Source organism: Macaca mulatta, chromosome 8, assembly GCF_049350105.2.
Source record: "Macaca mulatta isolate MMU2019108-1 chromosome 8, T2T-MMU8v2.0, whole genome shotgun sequence".
In the NCBI taxonomy this organism is placed as follows: Eukaryota; Metazoa; Chordata; class Mammalia; order Primates; family Cercopithecidae; genus Macaca; species Macaca mulatta.
In genome coordinates this window covers 147672080-147694907 of record NC_133413.1, presented here as the reverse complement: position 1 = coordinate 147694907, position 22828 = coordinate 147672080, and the positions used below count along the sequence as shown (strand labels likewise).

The following is a 22828-nucleotide window of genomic DNA, read 5'->3' as shown; positions in this document are numbered from 1 at the left end:
CGAGAGAGTCTTATCTTGAGCGGGTCTTCGGAGCGTCGGAGTTTCCATGTCTCAGGTGGTGTTGGTCCGGGCGTCCCTGGAGCAGCCTTGGCGTGGGATGCGTGGATCCAAGTGGAGATTCTGTCCACCTTTATGGCTGTGGGTGTGGTCAGGAGAACAATGTAGGGTCCTTTCCACCGAGGCTCTAGTCCTTGAGTGCGATGCCGTCTAACGTAGACAGAGTCTCCCACCTGGAAGGGGTGACTGGTCTGTGGATGTCCTGGTTGGTACAGTTCTGCCAAGGGGGCCCAGATTTGGGCCTGTACTGCTTGGAGTCCTTTTAGCCGGGCCTGTAGGTCAGTCTTAGGATCGGAGGGGGAGAAGGAATTAAGCAAGGTTGACAAAGGGGGAGGTCCTCCGTAGAGGATTTCATATGGAGTGAGCCCAAAACGGTTAGGTGTATTCCGGGCCCTTAACAGAGCTAAGGATAGGAGGCGTCTCCAATCTTTTAAACCAGTCTCTAAGGTCAATTTAGTAAGGGTCTCTTTTATTGTTCTATTCATTCTTTCTACCTGTCCTGAGCTCTGGGGTCTATAGGCACAATGTAATTTCCAATTAATCCCCAATATCCTGGCGAGCCCCTGACTTACCTGAGAAACGAAGGCCGGCCCGTTATCTGACCCAATTACCTTGGGAAGTCCGAATCTAGGAAAGATTTCTTCCAAAATTTTCTTGGCTACTATGTGTGCCGTTTCTTGCCGGGTGGGGTAGGCTTCTACCCATCCTGAAAAGGTATCTACAAACACTAGTAAGTACTTATATCCAGCATAGTGAGGTTTTACTTCAGTGAAGTCTATTTCCTAATAGACTCCTGGGCGGTTACCACGAGTTCGTTTTCCTTCTGACACTCGGGTAGCCCCAGCGTTTACCTGCTGACAGACCTTACAGGCAGATGTCACTTGTTCTACGAGGGTACTTGCCTTTGGGATTAGAAAGTCAGTTTTTTCAATCAGTAATCTTAGCTTTCGATTACTCAAGTGTGTCCAGGCATGCATCTGCTGGATCATTGCCAGGGCCTCCTTTTGGGGAAGGACTATTTTCCCTCCTTTTTCCCAGTTTTTAGTGTCTTTGTTTTCTATAGCCCCTATGGCCTTTGCTTCTTCCTGGTCTTCTGGGGTATAAGTATGTTCAATAGTTATGTGGCTGGTTTCGTCAGGTTCTGTGGCTAGGGTCAGTACTTCCGCCATGGCGGCTTGCCTGGCTACTTGGTCAGCCTGTCTGTTTCCTACTGCGACTGGATCCTGTCCTTTCTGATGCCCGGGGCAGTGAATTATAGCCACTTCTTGAGGAAGAAAAAGGGCTTTCAATAAGGCAATTATTTCAGCTTTGTTCTTGATTTCCTTTCCTTCTGAGGTTAGGAGACCTCTTCTTTCATAGATACTTCCATGAGTATGAGCCGTTGCAAAGGCATACCGGCTATCAGTATAAATGTTAGCTTTCTTTCCCTTGGACAGCTCTAGGGCCTTGGTTAGTGCTATTAACTCAGCCTTCTGTGCAGACGTGCCAGGAGGTAGTGATTGTGCCCAAATGGTGTTGTGGCCATCTACTACCGCCGCTCCCGCCCTCCGGGTACCTGAGTCAAGGTAACTGCTGCCGTCTGTGTACCAGGTGTGATCCGCGTCTGGGAGTTCTTGGTCTTTAAGGTCTTCCCGTGTTCCATGGGTCTCAGCCAGTACTTGCCGACAATCGTGTGGGCTTGGTTGGTCTTCCGGTACCGGCAGCAGCGTAGCAGGGTTTAGGGTGACCGGAGGGCCAAACTGGACGCGGTCCGTGTCCAGTAGGAGGGCCTGGTAGTGGGTTAGGCGTGCGTTGGTTATCCACCGGTCCGGGGGCTGCCGCACTATGGCCTCTAGAGCATGTGGGGTAATAATAGTCAGTCGCTGCCCAAGGGTTAACTTAGCAGAGTCCTTGACCAGCATAGCGGTGGCTGCCATGATACGGAGACACGGGGGCCAGCCAGCCGCTACAGGGTCTAGCTTCTTAGACAGGTATGCTACCGGTCTTTTCCAAGGCCCTAATTTTTGGGTCAAGACCCCTTTGGCAATTCCTTGCCTCTCGTCCAGGAAGAGGGTAAAGGGCTTTGAGGTGTCCGGTAACCCAAGGGCCGGGGCAGACAAGAGTGCTTGTTTTAGTGCCTCAAAAGCCAATTGATGCTCTGTCTGCCAGGTGAAAGGGGTGCTCTCCTTGGTGAGTGCATAAAGGGGGGCGGCCAGTTCAGCAAAACCGGGTATCCACAAGCGACAGAACCCAGCAGTTCCCAAGAATTCACGTACCTCCCTGGGATTTCGTGGTGGTGGAAGGCGAGCCACTGTCTCTATGCGCCCAGGGGTGAGCCACCTTTTCCCTTCACTCAGGATATACCCCAGATATGTTACCTTGGTCTGACAGAGCTGTGCCTTCTTGGCGGATGCCCGGTATCCTTTTTCACCCAGTGCCTGGAGTAGATGCCTGGTACCTTGTATACAGATTTCCTTTGTAGGAGCAGCCAAGAGGAGGTCATCCACATACTGGAGTAGAGTCACGTCTGGATTTTGGGTCCGGAAGTCAGTCAGGTCTCGATGAAGAGCCTCATCGAAGAGAGTGGGAGAGTTCTTGAATCCTTGGGGAAGCCGGGTCCAGGTCAATTGGCCTGAAATTCCTTTCTCAGGATCCTTCCACTCAAAGGCAAAGAGTTCTTGGCTTTGGGGGGCCAGAGGTAAACAGAAGAAAGCATCTTTTAAATCTAATACTGTATACCAGTCATAGCCTGGTTTTAAGGTGCTGAGTAAGTTGTAAGGATTAGGGACCGTGGGATGGATGTCTATGGTTCTTTTGTTGATTTCTCTCAAGTCTTGGACAGGCCTGTAATCCTGAGTACCAGGCTTTTTTACTGGCAAAAGAGGAGTGTTCCAGGGCGAGTGACAAGGTCGCAACACTCCGAGTTCTAGAAATTTGTTGATGTGCTGCCGAATTCCTATATGAGCCTCTCGGCTCATGGGATATTGCTTGATAGACACGGGCACCGCCGTGGGCTTTAGATCAATTATGATTGGGGCTTGATACTTAGCTAGCCCGAGTCCTCCCGTTTCCGCCCAAGCTTGGGGAAAATCTTGCAACCAAATATCAGGGAGGCTAGTGATAACCGGAGCGTCGAAAAGCCGATGCTCATCTTGCAAAGACACAGTTAAGATTTGGATGGGCTGACCGTCCCGATTTAATACCTGGGCCCCTGTCTCGGAGAAATGGATTTGGGCTCCAAGCTTGGTCAGAAGATCTCGCCCTAGGAGGGGGTAGGGGCATTCAGGTACCACCAAGAAGGAATGTGTCACCATTCCTTGTCCAAGATTAACTGTCCGGTGGCTAGTCCACTTGTGCAATTTTCCCCCTGTTGCCCCCTGGACCCAGGATGTGCGGGAAGACAGGGGCCCGTCTGCCTTTGTCAAAACTGAATGTTGGGCGCCTGTGTCCACCAAGAAGGTGGTGGGTTGCCCCCCTACAGAGAGAGTTAGCCGGGGCTCGGGGGGGGCTCCAGAGCCTTGACACCCCTATTCGCTATCTTCACCTAGGGTGAGGACAGCGGCAGGTTTCTTTTGGTCTTTAGGACGCTTGGGGCAATCTTTAATCCAATGTCCCCGTTCTTTGCAGTAGGCACACTGGTCTTTTTCCACTTTTGGCCGCCTTCGCTTTTCTCCCTCTCTCCCTGGTCCTTTCTCTTTTACAACTGCCGCCAGGATTTTTGTTAAATGCTTATTTCTCACTCGGTCCCTACGATCCTCTCGCTCCATCTGTTCCTTTGCTAACCTGGCTTCCCTTTCCTCAGGGGTTTCTCTCTTATTATATACTTTTTCTGCCTCTCTAACTAATTCCTGTAATCCATAGGTTTGGATTCCATCTAGCCTTTGGAGTTTTCCTTTTATATCTAATGCAGCTTGGTCTATGAATGCCATAGCTACGGTAGCCTTATGTTCTAGGGCCTCTGGATCGAATGGGGTATACATTCGGAATCCTTCCAGAAGCCTTTCCATGAAAGCTGCCGGGCTTTCATCCCTTTCCTGAGTTATGGTCCTTACCTTGGCCAAATTTGTGGGGCGCTTTCCTGCCCCTTTGAGACCCGCCAACAGAGCCTGGCGATAGATTCGGAGACTCTCCCTACCTGGTGCCGTTTCATAGTCCCAGTCTGGGCGGGTGAGGGGAAATCCCTCGTCTATTTCATTGGGAAGTTGGGTTGGGAGGCCTCCTGGTCCTGGCACATTTTTCCGGGCCTCCAGGAGGACTCGCTGCCTTTCTTCAGTGGTTAGGAGGACCTGCAAAAGTTGCTGGCAATCATCCCAAGTGGGCTGGTGAGTGAGGAGAATGGATTCTATTAACGAGGTTAGGGCCTGGGGGTCTTGGGAAAAGGAAGGGTTATGGGTTTTCCAGTTGTAGAGGTCAGAGGCAGAGAAGGGCCAGTACTGGACCATGCGATTGACAGTTCGGAGGGGAAAAAGGGAGGATTGCCAAGTAGAAGGGCCCTCTGGGTCCTCAGTCCGCCGCAAGCGGAGACGAGGAGGTGTCGGCGGCGGCGTCCGAGGAGTGAGTTTGGGCGGGGCTGGAGAAGGAGACGGGGTGGAGGGAGGGGCCGAGGGAGAAGTTGGAGAAAGGGTAGGGGCCGAGGTGGTAGAGGAAAGAGCTGGGGACAAGACAGGGGGCAAGGGTGAAGCGTAAGGTGGAGGTCCCAGAAGGGGGTTCTGAGGTGGAGGAGGCAGGGGGTCAAGAAGGAGGAGATCCCTCTGGGGTTCATCTGGGAGGACTGGCTTAGGCGGGTCTGGATTCCGATTCTTTGGGGCTTCTAAGGCAAGGAGGGTAGATTGGGATGGGGAAGGGGGATGGAGGAAGGGTTTCACCCAAGAGGGAGGATTTCGGACCAGATCCTCCCAAATAATTATGTAGGCCACCTGGTCCGGGTGTCCGAGTGGCCCAGGATCCATCACTTTTGCTTTAACCTGCAAGATAATTGAGAGGTTAAATGTTCCGTCCCGGGGCCATTCCCCATGGAGGGTTGGCCATTCGGACGAGCAGAATGTTTTCCATCGTCCCTTACGGACTTCTACAGAGAGGTGGTGGGCTCGAGCCCGGACGTCAGGGAAGTGAGTCAGGGTTAGAGACAAAGGAGTCGTCAACGTCTGTCCCATTTCGTCCACGGATAACAAGGACAAAACAAAAGAAACAAAAACAAAGACCAGACAAGTAAGGAGAAGCCGCGCGGCCAGAGAGTGGCGCCACAAGATCACAAAATATTCAGACGGCAGGGGCGGCCTGCCTACAGATTTGAAGAGGCTAACTGAGTCGTTAGCCTTCTCCCAGACTACCGCCAGGGCGTCCCCCAGGGTGCAAGTGGGAAGGTGCGGGACACGTCTGTCCCCCTTCCCCACTTAATTCAGAAGGAGTACTCCCCAGAGTTCAGAGTTAGCCGGCAAGACAGACAGAACAAAACGAAAGTACCTGGTAGGTCCGTTCAGTCAGCAGTCCGTGGCCCGGGCCAGATGGGTCTCCGCCGGATGGGTCGGGGGTCCTCGGACGACCCCACTTCCCGGCCAACGCACCAAATGTTGGAACCGAACTGTCGATTCCCTCCTGGGCAGGGGTCGCCGCGAAGGACCACCGACACAAGATTCACAGCAGAGAGTTATTTATTACTAGCGCGCTAGGGTCCCAAGCTCTAAGTTGGCCCTGGGACCCAGAGTGCTTGTTTCAGGTTGTTTATATAGGCAAACACAAGTTCAAACACAGCTTAAGGCGCGAAATTCAAACAAAGCTTTAGGCGCGTGGTAATTGGGTCTAGCTATGGCCTGAGCAAGGTGTTTTGTTCTAATTGGTTAGAGCAGGACCTTATGAGGTTTTTTTTCTTGGAGTTGCTGATTCCGGGAACTTCGAGGCAGGGTGGGACCCCTGGAATTGGCAGGGTGGGACCCCATGGGGTTGTTTCCCGGAATTGGCAGGGTGGGACCCTATCAGGGTGGGACCCTATCGAGGCAGGGTGGGACCCTATCCAGAGCCACCTGGTGTTAACTTTTTTCTATGTGAGGCCTAGTTTCTAAGTTTTATGAGGCCTAGTTTCATTAGTAGAAAACCTGGACTATCATTCTCAGCAAACTATCTCAAGAACAGAAAACCAAACACCGCATGTTCTCACTCATAGGTGGGAATTGAACAATGAGATCACTTGGACACAGGAAGGGGAGCATCACACACCGGGGCCTGTTGTGGGGTCGGGGGACGGGGGAGGGATAGCATTAGGAGATACACCTAATGTAAAGGACGAGTTAATGGGTGCAGCACACCAACATGGCACATGTATGCGTATGTAACAAACCTGCACCTTGTGCACATGTACCCTAGAACATAAAGTATAATAAAAAAACCCTGTGTCATATAGGTATATTAAATTCATTTTAAAGAAAAGAGAAACAACTCTTAAGAATCCGAAACAATAATCAGTGAATAACTAGCCAGGCGCTTTCTTCAGTACTGACCTTTAAACTCCTAGAAACAAAATGACATTCAAGAGAGGATCACAAAAACTTGGACACGAAAGAACACTTAGGAAACCCTGAGTGCAAGAACACCCTTAAGGCTGATGAAACGAGGCCCAGAGAAAAGAACTGACCCGCCTGGCCCAGCCTCACAAAGCACACGTTTTCTTGTGCCTTCTTGTATCCTGTCCAGACTTCTCATGGAGTAACCTTTGTTTCTTTTCTTCACATGCATGTGCATAGACTTCTCCAGAAAGACTATCTGGTTTGTCTCCCAAGACTGCCCCTGATGTTGTATTTTCCCTCCTTCTTATTATCTCATTGGCAGTCGTTAAGCATGACTTCTTCAAATACAGTTGTTGCCAACATGCTTGATGATAAGATTCACCAGAGATTATCAAAACACAGATTTGAAGTCTTCCCCTATGAAGGTTTTCCCTAGGTCTTGACCATAGTGCTCTGAGTTTTAAAATGATATTTTTGCCAGGCACATTTGCAAATACTGCTATGAAAAGAGGCTGCACTGAGCCTCTCAGAAGCAGCAAGCATCTCATCATATCTGCTCTATTCCCTTCTGTGTCTTATCCACTGCTTCTGCCCCTTATCTTTATACCATTATTTCATTGATTACAACTTTTGGAATCATCTTTAAGTAACCTGGAATCAAAGTGCTTCTAGTTGGACCAAAGATAAGCATAAGTGGTTCAATTTACTCCTTGAGAACATATGTAATATTTTGCTTTTATGTGTTTCTGTTTTTAAAAGTGTTACTTTTGGCCTGGCGCGGTGGCTCACGCCTGTAATCCCAGCACTCTGGGAGGCCGAGACAGGTGGATCACAAGGTCGGGAGATCGAGACCACCCTGGCTAACATGGTGAAACCCCGTCTCTACTAAAAATACAAAAATTAGCCGGGCGTGGTGGTGGGCGCCCGTAGTCCCAGCTACTCGGGAGGCTAAGGCAGGAGAATGGCATGAACCCGGTAGGCAGAACTTGCAGTGAGCCGAGCTCACGCCACTGCACTCCAGCCTGGGTGACAGAGCCAGACTCCGTCTCAAATAAACAAACAAACAAACAAACAAACAAAAGTGTTACTTTCTTAGGTTCCAGGACATTAGTAAAGGGGCCATAATCCAAGGGGTTAATAAATGGCATGAAGTCTCTCTTTAAAAGCAAACAAAAAAACAAATAAACAAACAAACAAAACACACGTTTATTGAACAAATGTTTCCCAGTTGTCTATTGGGTGGGTTACTCTGTGGAATGAAAGATGAATAGACATGGACAATGCAATGCTCTAAAGATGTTTAATTTTAATACATTTGGGGGAAAAAACAGTGAAATTTTAATCTAACTGTCTCAGATCGGGTTTCCTCAGAAAACAGAAACTGAGAGAGAGTAATTTGTATGCCACAAATTTACTAAAGAGTTTACTCAGCAACAACATTCATTAAGACTGGATGGAAAGAAGTTAAATTTCCATGTGGTTGCAACAAAAGCCTCAGCTGATCCCATGGAAAGCTCAGGAGCTAGGATGGACCCTTAAAATAATTCAAATTGAATCAAGTAGCTCAGGCATCCATAGTCCACATTGGAAAGTCACTGGAACAAGCCCCTTACTCTCCAAGGAGGGGCAGTTAATCTGTTTCCGTAACTTCTGGTCACTAGCAATTTTAAGGAAGAAAATCTGTTGTGAATCATTAGCAAAAAACTCTTGCAGTGGCTGGAGAAAAGGGTGCCTTGCTTCTGTAGAGTGTATGAGGATTTTTGTTTGTTTATTTGTTTGTTTTTGGGAGATGGAGTCTCACTCTGTCACCCAGGCTGGAGTGCAGTAGCACAATCTTGGCTCACTGCAACCTCCACCTCCCAGGTTCAAGCGATTCTCCTGACTCAACTTCCCAAGGAGCTGGGACTACAGGTGTGCACACCCACACCAATCTATTTGTGTGTGTGTGTGTGTATTTTTAATAGAGATGGGGTTTTGCCATATTGGCCAGGCTGGTCATGAACTCCTGACCTCAGGTGATCCATCCGCTTCGGCCTCCCAAAGTGCTGGGATTATAGGAGTGAGCCACCACACCCAGCTGAGGATTCTTTATAGCACACCATAGCAACAGGTACAGTCTGTCTCTTGCACCACTTACTTCTACTTGCTTTATAAAATAAGTTCACCTCACCAGGAATGCTGCAGGATCATATTAGTCTCTTTTCCTGGGCAACCTTTCAAAAGTGGGATGAGCTGCAGCCTAAACAGTCACATCCCATCCCTTCTTTACTATTCATTCTAGGCACCCCTTATCCTCAGATAGCAGCTCTGCCATTCTACATGGCATACATGTAGAGGTAACACACACCCTTTTCCTTAGGGTCCTGAACTATTGATCATGTTCTCCTTTGGCTGTAGCTTTAATACTTGTCAATCATCAAAACTGGGCACAGATCAAGACATACACTAGTGGGTCACCTCAGTGATAAACACATTCTCTCATTCCCACACCACTGTAGAACAATAGCCCTGATAATCAGAGTCAATTACCTTGGCCAGGTTGATGGCACTGCCACTTGCCTACAGCTCTGAGGGAACAGGAAGCCCACAATGTCCATAAAATAGCTACAGATTAAGGTTTGAAGATATTCTTGTACAATTGCCTGATGGGAGCAATCTTCCTAGAGAAATCCAGACCTTTTGCTCCACAGAGCCTAGTGTTGTAGAAAGAGAAAAGCAGAAATCCTCCGAAGTGGATCACAAGGGAGATGATAAGTAGGACCACTCCTATTTCTACCTTTTGGTTTATTTTTCCTGAGTATTCTACCTACTGGGGACACAGCACCAGTGGTGAGCAGCCTGTAAGATGGCCCTCAACAATCTCTGTCTCTTGATGTCATGTCCTGATACAATCCTCTCCTCTTGAATGTGGGTTGTTCTTAATGATGCTTAATGAATAAATGAATAGAATACGGTTGAATTGGTGGGACCTAATTTTTGATATGGAGTTATAAAAAGGCATTGGTTTCTGTCTTGGGTGCATGCTACTTACTCTTCAGCTACTCACTCTGAAATAATAAAACACATGAACACATAAAACACATGAACCCCCATGTGTTCATGACACTCAGCCTTTGGAGAGGCCTATCTGGCAAAAATAAAAAATAAAATAAAATAAAATACCTGAGACCCGTATTTGAACAGCCTGAGAGAAAGTGTGTTACACTAACAACCATGGAAGTCAGATTTGAGGTGAATTTTCAAACCCCAGGAAAATCTTTAGATGACCACAATTCTGACCGATGGCCACCTATTGTGGCTTGCCAGAAGTCACACATGACATCTTTTCCATCCGTAGCTATCATAGTGTATGCAGGGGCACGTCATTCAATGGCAAAGCTGCTTGCATCAGAGCCTTGATCTGCTACAAAACCTTTTACTACACTGGACCTCACTCAAAGTTTGTAGTCTTTCATATTGATCAGAAAATTGGCCTGAGCAGTATTCTCAGAATTCCCTGATACCTGGGAGCCCAATGTGGTTTATCAGGCATTGTGTTTGTTTCTTCATGATGAAACATGTGAAATGCAATAATTTGACATCTACACTGGAATGGACGTCTCAGAAAAGAGCATGACTGGAGTGATAAAAACTTCACTGGTGCAGTAGATCTGAGAATCTTTGTAGCATTTCTTTCCTACCTTTGGGAGTACAAGAGTCTTCAAAAAACTTTTACTTATTGCAAATTTGTTCCCAGTATCATGATACCTTTAATATAGTAGACACATGTGATGTTTTGCAATATATTTGAGTGTCCCAGGTCGCTTCAGAGTATACTGTAACAGAGAATGCAAGAGTTAACACAGCTCTAGGGAAAGGCTATAAACATATACTGTCTATATGAATGTTAACAGCATGTAGTTCTCCTTTATGATAGGTATAGGAAAACGTGTTTTCAAAACCAATGACGGCATACCATGTACCTGAATTTTAACTAATATGTTCCAGTCAGGAGGCCATATCTGGCACAAAAGCTACAATAGGATCGACTACTTGTGAGTGTTCTCAGTAGTCCCTGCTATCCTGCAAGGTCATTCCGGATTTTCACTAAATGAGACTATAATGAAGACTACAATCCCTGCACACTTTAGGTTTGTGGTCCCTAGCCTTTTTGGCGCCAGGGACCCGTTTCATGGACACAGTTTTTCCACGGACCAGGATTGGAGGTGTGGGGGATGGTTTCGGGATGAAACTGTTCCACCTCGGATCATCAGGCATTAGTTAGATTCTCATAAGGAGTGCACAGCCTACATCCCTTGCATGTGCAGTTCACAGTAAGTTCCCACTCCTATGAGAATCTAATGCCGCCGCTGATCTGACAGGAGCTGGAGCTCAGGTGATAACGTGAACAATGGGGAACAGCTGCAAATACTCATGCATCTTTGCTCACCCACCCTCTGCTCACCTTCTGCTGTGTGACCCCATTCCTAACAGGCCACAGATTGGCATGCATCCATGGCCCAGGGGTTGGGGACCTCTGCTTTGGGTTTTAAGAGTAGCGAGTAACCTCTACCATTCCTCCTATGATAAAATGTTATTTTTTATTTACTATTTTGACTAAGGAGAGAGAGTGTCAGATACTTTCACCTGGCCTTTTCTAGTATAATACTATTTATTCTAGACGTCAAAGAACTGATGTTTCTTCCAACTACCAAGCATGTCCATCCAGTGATATATGTAGAAACACGAGTAATGATCACTGGGTAGGTTTGTGGGCCTAGTGCATTCCTTGTGAGCCAAAACTTGGCCAACATTCTGTGTGTTACCTGGCTCTTATTTACTTCTGCTGTAAAGTTAACCGAATAAATTATCAACGATCACTTTGGTACATGATTAGAAAGAGAACTGACACGTTTCCATGATATTTCAGTGTCCTTCCTCATGAGGTCTTGGTTTTCCTTTCAGTCTATCAATTCTGGTTTGAAAACTGCCTCATATCTGGAAATGGTGAAGGATTCTTACTTTCTACCAGTGTACTGATCCAGCTTTATTTATTTTGATACTATAAATTGAGCAATAACCTTTCCAGACATCCCCCTACCTCACTTGCCCCTGAAATCACCCTGTTCTATTAATTATCTCAATAGCTCTCAGTGGGTCAGGTCTTTTTTTTTTTTTAAATAGAGTCTCACTCTGGGACCTGGGCTGGAGTGCAGTGGTACCATCTCAGCTCACTGCAACCTCCGCCTCCTGGATTCAAGTGCTTCTCTCGAATCTCAGCCTCCCAAGTAGCTGAGATCACAGGAATGTGCACCACGCCTGGCTAATTTTTGTATTTTTAGTAGAGACAGGATTTTGCAATGATGGTCAGGCTGGTTTCAAACAACTGGCCTCAAGAGATCTGCCCACCTTGGCCTCCCAAAGTCCTGGGAATACAGATGTGAGACACTGTGCTCAGATCTTTCTGGCTGCCCCACCAACCTTGCAACTTATTGAGATAATTACACCTACCTGGTTTTTTCATGGGTAGGTGTCACCACTTCATCTCTATTATTTGGAATCTTATCTCTACTGTTTTCAGGAAGCCAAGTCTATAACAGTATCTCCGACAAAGACAAGGGCCACCTATAAGCTTCCCAGTGACGTTGGTGCCCCCCTCACCAGCATATTGACATTGCATTGGTAAACAATGTCTTTAGGGCCTTTCTTCAGAGGAGAATTGACTGCTGGGTTTCTGGTCTTATAAAGAATACCCGCTCCAGCATTACTACATCTTTTGATCCATCCCTCTTTCTGTGGTCTGCCATAGCAGATTTGGAGTTTGCACTTTATTTAGTATGGACCATCACTTTCCCCAAGTCTTCATGATATCCTAGCCATGTGATCATACCACCTCCAAGAACTTTACCAGGGTATAAAGTTCCCTTTGTCCTGAGAGTGCTCTCATGTTGATAAACTCACTCACTCAACTTTATGTTCTGCTGCTACTCACTTTTGCATATTAAGGATCCAGTCTGAAAGCACACTCACCCAGCTGCCACAGGTTCATGTTGCTTGGATTTTGAAGCACGTTCAACAGGAGCTTCATTTCTCCCTTTTCAGACCCAGCACTTTTGGTCAGAGTGAGTGGAGTTCTAGTTATTTGCTGGGCATTAGGGGGAGAAATGAAAGTATATCCTGAAGGGGCACGTGTGCTGTCATGTAGGTCAGATGTCTCTGTATTGTCTCTAAGTAAAGGAGCATCACTAGCCTGCATCCATGCAGAGTGTTCAGAAGAATCTTAATATTCAAGGTTTTTGAGTGCTGTCACCCAGATATCTCTCTATCTAGTCTTTGAGTCACATTTTTTCTTCCTCATCAGGCCTCTGACCTTGGCACAGCAGCCTTACAGGGGACTGAAAATTCAACCTTCTCAGGGTTCCATTACCTTTATAATTACATTTTATCCCAGTCTTTACATACATGTGCTCTAACTCCAAGAGAGGTGAATCTCTTTATATGGTGCCAAGGAAGCTGTCTGTTTTCCACATATTTTCTTGAATTATTGATTAACGACCACAAGCCTTTTACTGACTTGTTTCAACACTTTCAAAGCACTTAGTGAGAGTCATTCAGTCCATTTTTCTTACAATTACTTTTCTTCACTGAATTCAAATACCTGAGATATTGCAGAAAAGACTGTATTCCCTTCTACTGGTTCTCATTCCACGTTATAGCCCGAAAATTTTTGTGTTTGCCGTGTTACAGCCTGCAAGAGCCTGTTAGTAATCCAACCACCACCAACGGTAAGGGCCTTTATGCCAGCCAGTCAACAAGTAATGCAGCTCCAAAATCCCATTTAGATTCAGTTTCTTTAGTCCACTCATATTTCAAAGTCTCTTAGGTCATGTTCTCCATGGAATAGACTCTAAAGTGAAAATGTGTGTGTGAGAAGTTCATTAGGAAGTGCTCTCAGGAATAATGCTGCTAAGTAGTGAGAGAAGTAGAACTGTTTAGAGGCATTGAAACGTGATATAGCTACAACAAAGGGCTCAGCTGGTCACATGCAGAGTTCTGGGGTTGGAACAGGCCCTTGAGATGTCCTTAAATGACATATGTATCCTGGGCCATTTTACCTTTGTATCAACTAGACGTTGGCTGCAGCTTGCTTCTGTGCAAGGAGTGTACATTTGGGTGATGCAACTTCCTTCTGCAGAAGGCCGATTCCAGGGAGAGACTCAGCTATAAGTCATCAACAGACTATCGTCCTGGAAGCTGGGGGAATTTGAGTCTTGGTCATGAAAAGAGAGGAAGGTTCTTCAAGGATCACCAGAACATCTTCTACAATCACTGTGCAGTAGAGACTGAAAAGGCAAGCAAGAAATCACTCCTGATGAAGACTGTTTATAAAATTGCCCTGACCACATCCTGGTAGGTGGTTGACAAATGTTTTTCTTTAAGGGAGATATAACTCAAAACTGGCAGCTGACTCTGACCATAAGCTTTAAATTCAGATAGATCAGTATCCAAGCTGTGAGTCTGACACTAGATGCATAATTCTGGAGTCTTCTTTTGACTTATGTATAAAATGACAACCATGATACTTACATTATAAAGCAGAACTGAGGATTAAAAAGATGATGTAAGACAAGCACAATGATCAGCAAGTGGTAAGTACACTGCAAATCATGAATGGATATTCTGATCTATATTTTTGCCTATTGTAAAATCGACCCCTTGATTAATTCAATACCATTAGAGAGACAATTGTAGCGGGTAATACATGGGCTGAGATTCAGACTTAGAAGGTGTGCTGGGGTTGTAGCGCAGATTCCACCACTTGTGTCTCTTCATTTCCTTGGCATGATTCACTTCTCTGATATACTCCTTCTAACATTTAAAGTGAGTTACTTATTTCCAAAAATCCTTTAGGTTTTCAGCTTTGTTTTTCCATCATCTGTGAAATGAGGATTAATAAAGTGCATCTCACTGAGTTATGGAGAGTCAAGTAAGGTCACATATGGAAACATAATTTATAAACTCTAAAGGTTATGGGACTGTATCATGCATAATAACAAACAGCACTGTGGTACAGTACTTTAAAGCTAAACCCCAGGCTTAGCATAATAGTAAATATAAACTATACTTTCATTTAAAGAACCCATTTCTCCCTTATTTTTATTTATGTCAGTGTCTCACTGGGATCACCACCTCTTTTACTGTTAGTATTCCAGCCTTATTTTTATCATGTAAAACAGTTTACAGGGTAGTAGGTCATGCAGACTCCAGAAATGTCGGTTCATACATTAACTTGCTAGGTAATTATAAATAACACATTATCTAGCTCTCCTGTTTTCTTTTTGTAAAATATATAAATGATTATGAATGATTTTAAAAGCTTTGTAAAATTATTTTTCTCATGATAGCCTAGATATGAGCTTTATTTGGGGAAGGGTGCATGTTTATGTGATAAAAAGTAGCTATGCCATCAATTCTACATATATTTTATAAAATTTTAGAACACTTCATTCAAAATTCAGGCAGTTGGTAAAGCTAAATGGATTTCAGTCTACCTCCAGAAATATCTGCCAAGTGGCAGACATTAGATACCACTTTCTCCAGATCTTTCATTGTGAAGATAAGTCAGAATACTGGTCATTCTTTAATGAGATCTCCAATTTTAAAATATTCGTCACTGTGCAGAGATCTGCTTGGCCACTACAACAGTCTTCTCAACTCAAGTCCCTCTCCAGCATTCACATACAGCTCCAATACCCTCTTTATGTTTTTCCCATGTCCATCTGGGATGGAAAGTCACATACCTTGGAAGCCTTGTGACACTCACAAAAACCCTGGGCTTAAAGTGTCCTGTAGTACTAAGATGGCTGTGATGATCACAAGCTCAGGGAACACAGTAATCAGTAGGCTTAGTATTGCTGGAAGGCCCTCTGGAGAAGGAAAGGCACAAAAAAAGCCAGACTGTGAAAACTAAAGCAATCCATCAATGAGCAGACATCATCACACTCCCACGAGCATCAGAAAAGTTCAGGGAAATATGACTTTATCAAGTGAACAAAATAAGATACCAGGAGCTAACTCTAAATTGATGGAGATGTATGATCTCTCAGACAAATAATTCAAAGTAGCTATTTTAAGGAAGCTTAGTAAACGTCAATAAAATATAAAGAATTGATTCAGATATTTATCAGATAAATTTAACTGAGATTGAAATAATTAAAAAAAAAACCAGAAATCCTGGAGCTGACAAATACGATCAATTAAATAAAAAAATGTAATGGAGAATATCAAAAGCAGAACTGATCAAACACGAAAAAGAATCAGTGAGTTCAAAGACAGACAATTTGAAAATACACAGAGAAGAGTAAAGAAAAAAAAGAGTGAAAAAGAATAAGCAAAGTTCATGGAATCTATGGGATAACATCAAAATTGCACATATTTGGTTTGTTGAAGTTAAACAGATAATTGAGAAAGATGGAGGGCTAGAAAATTTATTCAAATAAGTAATAATAGAAAACTTTCTGAATCTGAAGAAAGACATGAATATCCAGAAACAGGAACTTCAAATGTCACCAGATTCAACCCAGATAAGAATATTGCATGACATAATATAACACAATTCACAAAGGTCAATGACAAAGAAAGGATCCTGAAGACAGTGAGAAAAGAAGCAAATAACATGTAAGGGAGATTCAAAACACCTGGCAACAGGTTTTTCAAGAGGGAGTGGGATAATATATTCTGAGTGCTGAGGACAGAAATATGTCAACTAAGAATACTGTACCCAAAAATGTTATTCATCAGAAATGAAAGAGAGAGAAAGACTTTCCCAGACAAATAAAAGCTGGGGAATTTATTGTTGTCAGACTGGTCCTACAAAAAAAAATGCTAAAGAAATTTCTTCAAACAAAAAATATTGAACACTAATGAGATTGTTACAATAATGTTATAATCATGACCTTTAAATGACTTACATCTTAAATAGGAAGACTAAAAGATAAGACTGCTAAACATTATAATAACACAACCTTTTATTAAGGAGATGGTGAATACAAAAGTGTAAATAGGAATATAAAAAATTTTAAATCTGGGGAGAGAAGAAAGTTATTGTGTAGTTTTGTTTTGTGCTTTACATTTTAACATTTTTGTAATGAAAGTTAAGTGGGTATGACATTTAAATACTTGTTATAAATATAGACTATTTTTGTAAGCCTCATGGTAACTACAAAGTGAAACCTATAAAAGATATACTAAAAATAAAAAACAACAAATCAAAACTACTACCAGAGAAAATCACTTAAGCATAAAAGAAGACAGTAAGGAATGAAGAAACAGAGGAGTTAGGCAATAACTTGTAAATAAGTAACAATATGAAAATACTAACATCTCATCTATCAGTAATAACACTGAAAGTAAATTGACTAAATTGTACAACTAAAACACAGAGTGGCTTAAAGAATTAAAAAACAATACTCAGTTGTATGCTGCCTCAGCTATAAAGACACATGGACTAAAAGTGAAAAGACAGAAAAAGATATTCCATGCACATTAACCCAAAAAGAGCAGGAGTAGCTATACTTAGATAAAATAAACTCTAATTGAAAAACTATGAAAAGAGACAAAGGTTATTATATAATGATAAAGGTATCAATTCAGCAATAAGACATAACTATATTAGATATATATACAACTAAGACCCAAACAAAGTATATGAAGCAACTATTAATAAATCTAAAGGGAGAGATAGACTGCAATATAATAATAGAACACTTCAATACCTCATATTTGACAATGGACAGATTATCCAGATAGAAACTCAACAAAGAAATATTGGACTTAAACTGTACTGTAGACCAAATGACCCTAACAGACCTTTACAAAATGCTACGTTCAACTGCTACAGAATACACATTTTTCTCATCAGGCACTTGGAATATTCTTCAGGACAGACCATGTTAGGTGACAAAAGAAGTCACAAAAAATACACAAAGTTTGAAATCATATTATTGTCTATTCTGACAACACTCAGTAAAACAAGAAATCAGTCACCAGAGACACTTTGGAAAATATACAAATAAACGGAAATTAAACAAAATGCTTCTGAACAACCAATGAATCAATGAAGAAATTAAGAAGCAAATTTGAAAAATGTCTTGAAATAAATACAAATGAAAACACGCCATAACAAAATCTATGGGATAAAAGTGGTCTTAGAGGGAAAATTATAGCAATAAATAGGTACGTCAACAAAATAGGACTCCCTACGTCCTTAATTATGAATAATAACACTGAATGTAAATGCACTAAACTCTCCAATCCAAAGACATAGAGTGGCTGAATGGATGAAAAAGCAAGAACCATTGATCTGTTGTCGACAAGAAACATACTTCACCTAAAAATACACACATAGACTGAAAAAAAAAAAAGGATGGAAAGAGATATTTTATACCAATTGAAATCAATAAAAGCAGGAGTAGCTACACTCATATCAGACAAAACAGATTTCAAAACAAAATCTATCAGAAGAGACAAAGAAGGTCACTATATAATGATAAAGGGGTCAATTCAACAGGAGGATATAACAATTTTAAATATACACACACCCAACACTGGGGCATCCATATACATAAAGAAAATATTATTACAGCTAAAGAGAGAGATAGGCTTCAGGAATAGTTGGAGACTTTAACATCCCACTTTCAGCATTGAACAGATCTTCTAGACAGAAAATCAACAAAGAAGATTGGACTTAATCTGAACTACAGACCAAATAGATTATTTAATAGATATTTACAGAGTATTTCATCTAACAGCTACAGAATACACATTCTTTTCTTCAGTACACAGATTATTCTCAAGGATAGATTATATTCTAGGCCACAAAAGAGGTCTTAAAACATTCAAAAACTGAAATAATATCAAGCATCTTCCCTGAGCACATTGGAATAAAGCTATACCATGTTCACTGGAAAAAATTAATAAAGTTAAAATATCTATACTCCCCCAAAAAATCTAGGCATTCAATGCAGTTGCTATAAAAATGCCAGTGACAGTATTCACAGAAATAAAAAATCAGAAAAGTCATATAGAAAAAGAAAGATTCTAAAAAACTAAAGCAATCCTGAGCACAAAACACAAAGCTGCCACTCCTATTCAACATAGTATTTGAAGTGCTAGCCAGAGAAATCAGAAAAGAGAAAGAAGTAAAGACATCCAAATAAGAAGAGAGGAGATCAAACTACCTCTGCAGATGACATGATTCCATATCTAGAAAGGCTGTCTTGGCGCAAAAGCTCCTTCAGCTGATAAACAACTTTAGCAAAGTTTTAGGATACAAAATCAATGTATAAAAACACTAGCATTCCTATACAGCAATGACAGCCAAGCTAAAAACCAAATCAGGAATGCAATCTCATTCACAATTGCCAAAAAAAGAATAAAATACCTAGGAGTACAGCTAATGAGGGAGGTGAAAGATCTCTACAATGAGAATTATAAAACACTGCTCAAAGAAATTAGAGAAGACTCAAACAAATGGGAAAATATCCCATGCTCATGAATAGGAAGGATCAACATCATTAAAATGACCATACCGCTCTGCCCAAAATAATTTACAGATTCAATGATATTTCTATCAAACTACCAATGACATTCTTCACATAACTAGAAAAATATGATTTTAAAATTCACAGGAAACCAAAAAAAGATCCCTAATAGCCAAGGCAATCCTAAGCAAAAAGAACGAAGCTGGAGGCATCACATTATCTGACTTCAAACTATACTACAGGGGTACAGTAACCAAAACAGCATGGTACTGACACAAAAACAGACACATAGATCAATGGAACAGAATCAAGAGCCCAGAATTAAGGCTGCATACCTATGACCCTTTGATCTTTGACAAAGTTGACAAAAACAAGCAATGAGGAAAAGACTCCCTATTCAGTAAATGGTGCTGGGATAACTGGTTAGCCATATGAAGAAAATTGAAGCTGGACTCCTTCCTTATACAATATACAAAAATCAATTTAAGAGTGATTAAAAACTTAAATGTAAAACCCAAAACTGTAAAAACCCTGGAAGACAACCTAGGCAATACCATCCTGAACATAGGAACAGGCAAAGATTTAATGACAAAGACACCAAAAACAATTGCAACAAAACTAAATATTGACAAGTGGGATCTAATTAAACTTAAGAGCTTCTTCACACCAAAGAAACTATCAACAGAATAAACACAAAATAAACTATCAACAGAGTAAACAGATAATCTACAGAATGGGAGAAAATATTTGCAAAGTATGCATCTGACAAAGATCTAATATCTAGCAAAAATAAGAAACTTAACAAATTTACAAGAGAAAAGCAAACAATCCCATTAAAAAGTGGTTAAAGGACATGAGCAGACAGTTTTTAAAAGAAGACATACATGTGGCCAGTGAGTATATGGAACAAAAGCTCAATATTACTGCTTATTAGAGACATGCAAATCAAAACCACAATGAGATACCATCTCACAGCAGTCAGAAATTAAAAAATAACAGATACTGATGAGAGTGCAGAGGAAATGGGGCACTTATACATTGTTGGTGGGAGTGTAAATTAGTTCAGCTATCATGGAAAGCAGTATGGTGCTTCTTCCCATAGCTAAAAACAGAACTACTATTCAACCCTGGGTACATAGCCAGAAGAATAGAAATCATTCTATTATGAAGACGCATGCACATGAATGTTCATTGCAGCACTATTCACAATAGCAAAGACATGAAATCAACCTAAATGTCCATCAGTGACAGACTGGATAAAGAAAATGTTGTACATATACACCATGGAATACTATGTGGATTAAAAAAAAGAAGAAGATCATGTCTATTGCGAGAAGATTGATGGAGCTGCAGGCCACTATCCTTAGCAAACCAACACAGGAACAAAAAAAATCAAATAACACATGTTCTCACTTCTAAGTGAAAGCTAAATGATGAGAACACGTGGACACAGCATGGGGAAACAACACACACTGGGGTCTACTTGAAGGTGGAGGGTGGGAGGAGAGAGAGGAGCAGGAAAGATAACTATTGGGTACTGGGCTTGGTACCTCGGTGATGAAATAATCTGTACAATAAACCCCGTGACAGGAGTTTCTTACCTTCGTAACAAACCTTCGCACATCCCCTGAATCTAATAAAAGTTACAAAATAGAAAAAGCTGAAGGCATCATATTACCTGACTTTATACTACAAAGCTGCAATAACAAAATAGTAAGGTATTGGCATAAAAATAGACACATGGGCAAATGGAACAGAACGGAGAACCCAGGAATGAATCCACACAATTACAGCTAACTCATTTTTGAGAAAGAGTCCAAAAACCTACATAGTGGAAAGGGCAGTGTCTTTAATAAATGGTGCTGAGAAAACTGGATGTCAATATGTAGAAATATGAAGCTAAATCCCCATCTTTCACCATTCACAAAACTCAAAGTGGGTTAAAGACTTACATATAAGACCTACGGCTATGAAACTACTGGAATAAAGCATTAGGGAAGTGTTACAAAATATTAGACTGAGAAAATATTTTCTGGCTAAGACTTCAAAAAAAACAGGCAACAAAAGGAAAAGTATATAAATGGGATTACATCAAGCTAAAAAGCTTCTCCACATTAAAGAAAGCAGTTAACTAAGTAAAAGGACAAGCTACAGAATGGGAGAAAATATTTGCAAACTATGCATCTGGCAAGAGGTTAATAATCAGAAGGTATAAGGAACTCAAATAACTCAATAGTTACATATATATTCTGATTAAAAATGGGCTACAGAACTGAATAGACTGACTAGACATTTCTCCAAAGAAGACATAAAAATGGCCAATAAGCATACAAAAATGCAACAATAATAATCAGGGAAATGTAAATTAAAACCACAATGAGATATTATCTCACCCTGGTTAGAAAAAATATTACCAAAAAAGACAAAAAAATAACAAATACTGGAGAGTATGTGGAGAAAGGGGATTGCTCATACACCTTTGGTGAGAATGAAAGGTACTACTGCCTTTACAGGAAAAAGTAAGATTTCTCAAACAAATAAAATAAATAGCACCACACGATCCAGCAATCCCACTGCTGGGTACATGTCCAAAAGAAAGGAAATTAGTACATCAAAGATATATCTGCACTTCCATGTGTATTGCTGCACTATTCATAATAGGCAAGATATGAAATCAAGCTAAGAGTCCATAATGGATGAATGGGCAAAGAAATTCTGGTATATATACACAACATTTTGTTATTCAACAATAAACAATAAATCTTTTCATTTGAGGCAGCATGAATGAAACTGGAGGTCATTATGTTAAGTGAAATTAGCCAGGCACAGAAAGACAAATATCTCCTGTTTTTGCTCACATGCGGAAACTAATAATGTGGATGTCATGAGGTAGGGAGTAGAAGAATGGTTACCAGCAGCTGGGAAAGGAAAGAGGTAGAGGTATGAAGAGGAGTTGATAAATTTGTATAAAATACAATTTGATATAAGCAATGTATTCTAGCGTTAGGTAATACAGTAGGCAAATTATAGCTAACAATTTTTTTTGTATATTTCAAAATAGTTAGAAGAATTGTAATGTTCCTAACACAAAGAAAAGATAAATTACACTAACTTGATCATTACAAATTGTGCACATGTATCAAAATATTTCATATACTCCAAAATATGTACAACTATGCTTTATCAGTAAAAGTTACAGTAAATAAATAAAGAAATATATAAATAAGGAAATGTTGTATACCTTCAGATAGAACACATCCCTGTGTCCACATGTTGTCAGTTTTCAAATGGTGATAGATACCTGTCTTTTGCTAATTCAGTTAGGGTCTTATTTTACTTTGTATGGGGTCATGGGAAATATACATGTAACTATTATATATCACATGCACAAGTGGTGAGATATGATTGCAGAATAACTTTATAATTTTTGTCTCCCATTATTTCTTTACATCTGGTCGTGAGTTTAATTTTTCCAGTGCCCTGGATGAAATTTTGGATAGCTCCATGATTGTTCTGATCACTCATTTAAAAAAAAAGAAAACATCTTGCCAATATTTAGGACTATATAATATTCAGTACTCAGAATTTAATTTGCAGTCAAGACTTTCTCCACTCTAATTCAGAACTTTGACTTCCTTTTTCTCATTTTGGTATTTGATCCTGTGGTAGGCAGAATCATCGACCCCCAAAGACGTCCATGTCTTACTGTTCAGAAACTGTGATAATGTAAGTTACATAGAGAAGGAGGATTAAAGTTGTTAATTCTATGAC

At 41.7% G+C, this 22828-nt stretch overlaps 1 protein-coding gene and 1 long non-coding RNA gene across 2 annotated transcripts; both read right to left on the bottom strand.

Annotated features, from left to right (window-relative positions):
• Positions 1-314: 314 nt before the first annotated feature.
• On the bottom strand, positions 315-1742 carry LOC144330641 (uncharacterized). Its single transcript, XR_013396979.1, has 3 exons — positions 1613-1742; positions 630-763; positions 315-341 (listed from the first exon to the last, which is right to left on the bottom strand). It is a non-coding gene; the product is annotated as an uncharacterized LOC144330641 (long non-coding RNA).
• Positions 1743-1774: 32 nt separating this feature from the next.
• LOC144330585 (uncharacterized) lies at positions 1775-9880 on the bottom strand. The gene is made up of 5 exons (XM_077942790.1): positions 9782-9880; positions 5500-5631; positions 4089-5000; positions 1861-2606; positions 1775-1826 (listed from the first exon to the last, which is right to left on the bottom strand). Exons 1-5 carry the CDS (start codon positions 9878-9880, stop codon positions 1775-1777), a joined length of 1941 nt encoding a protein of 646 aa, XP_077798916.1.
• Positions 9881-22828: the final 12948 nt, after the last annotated feature.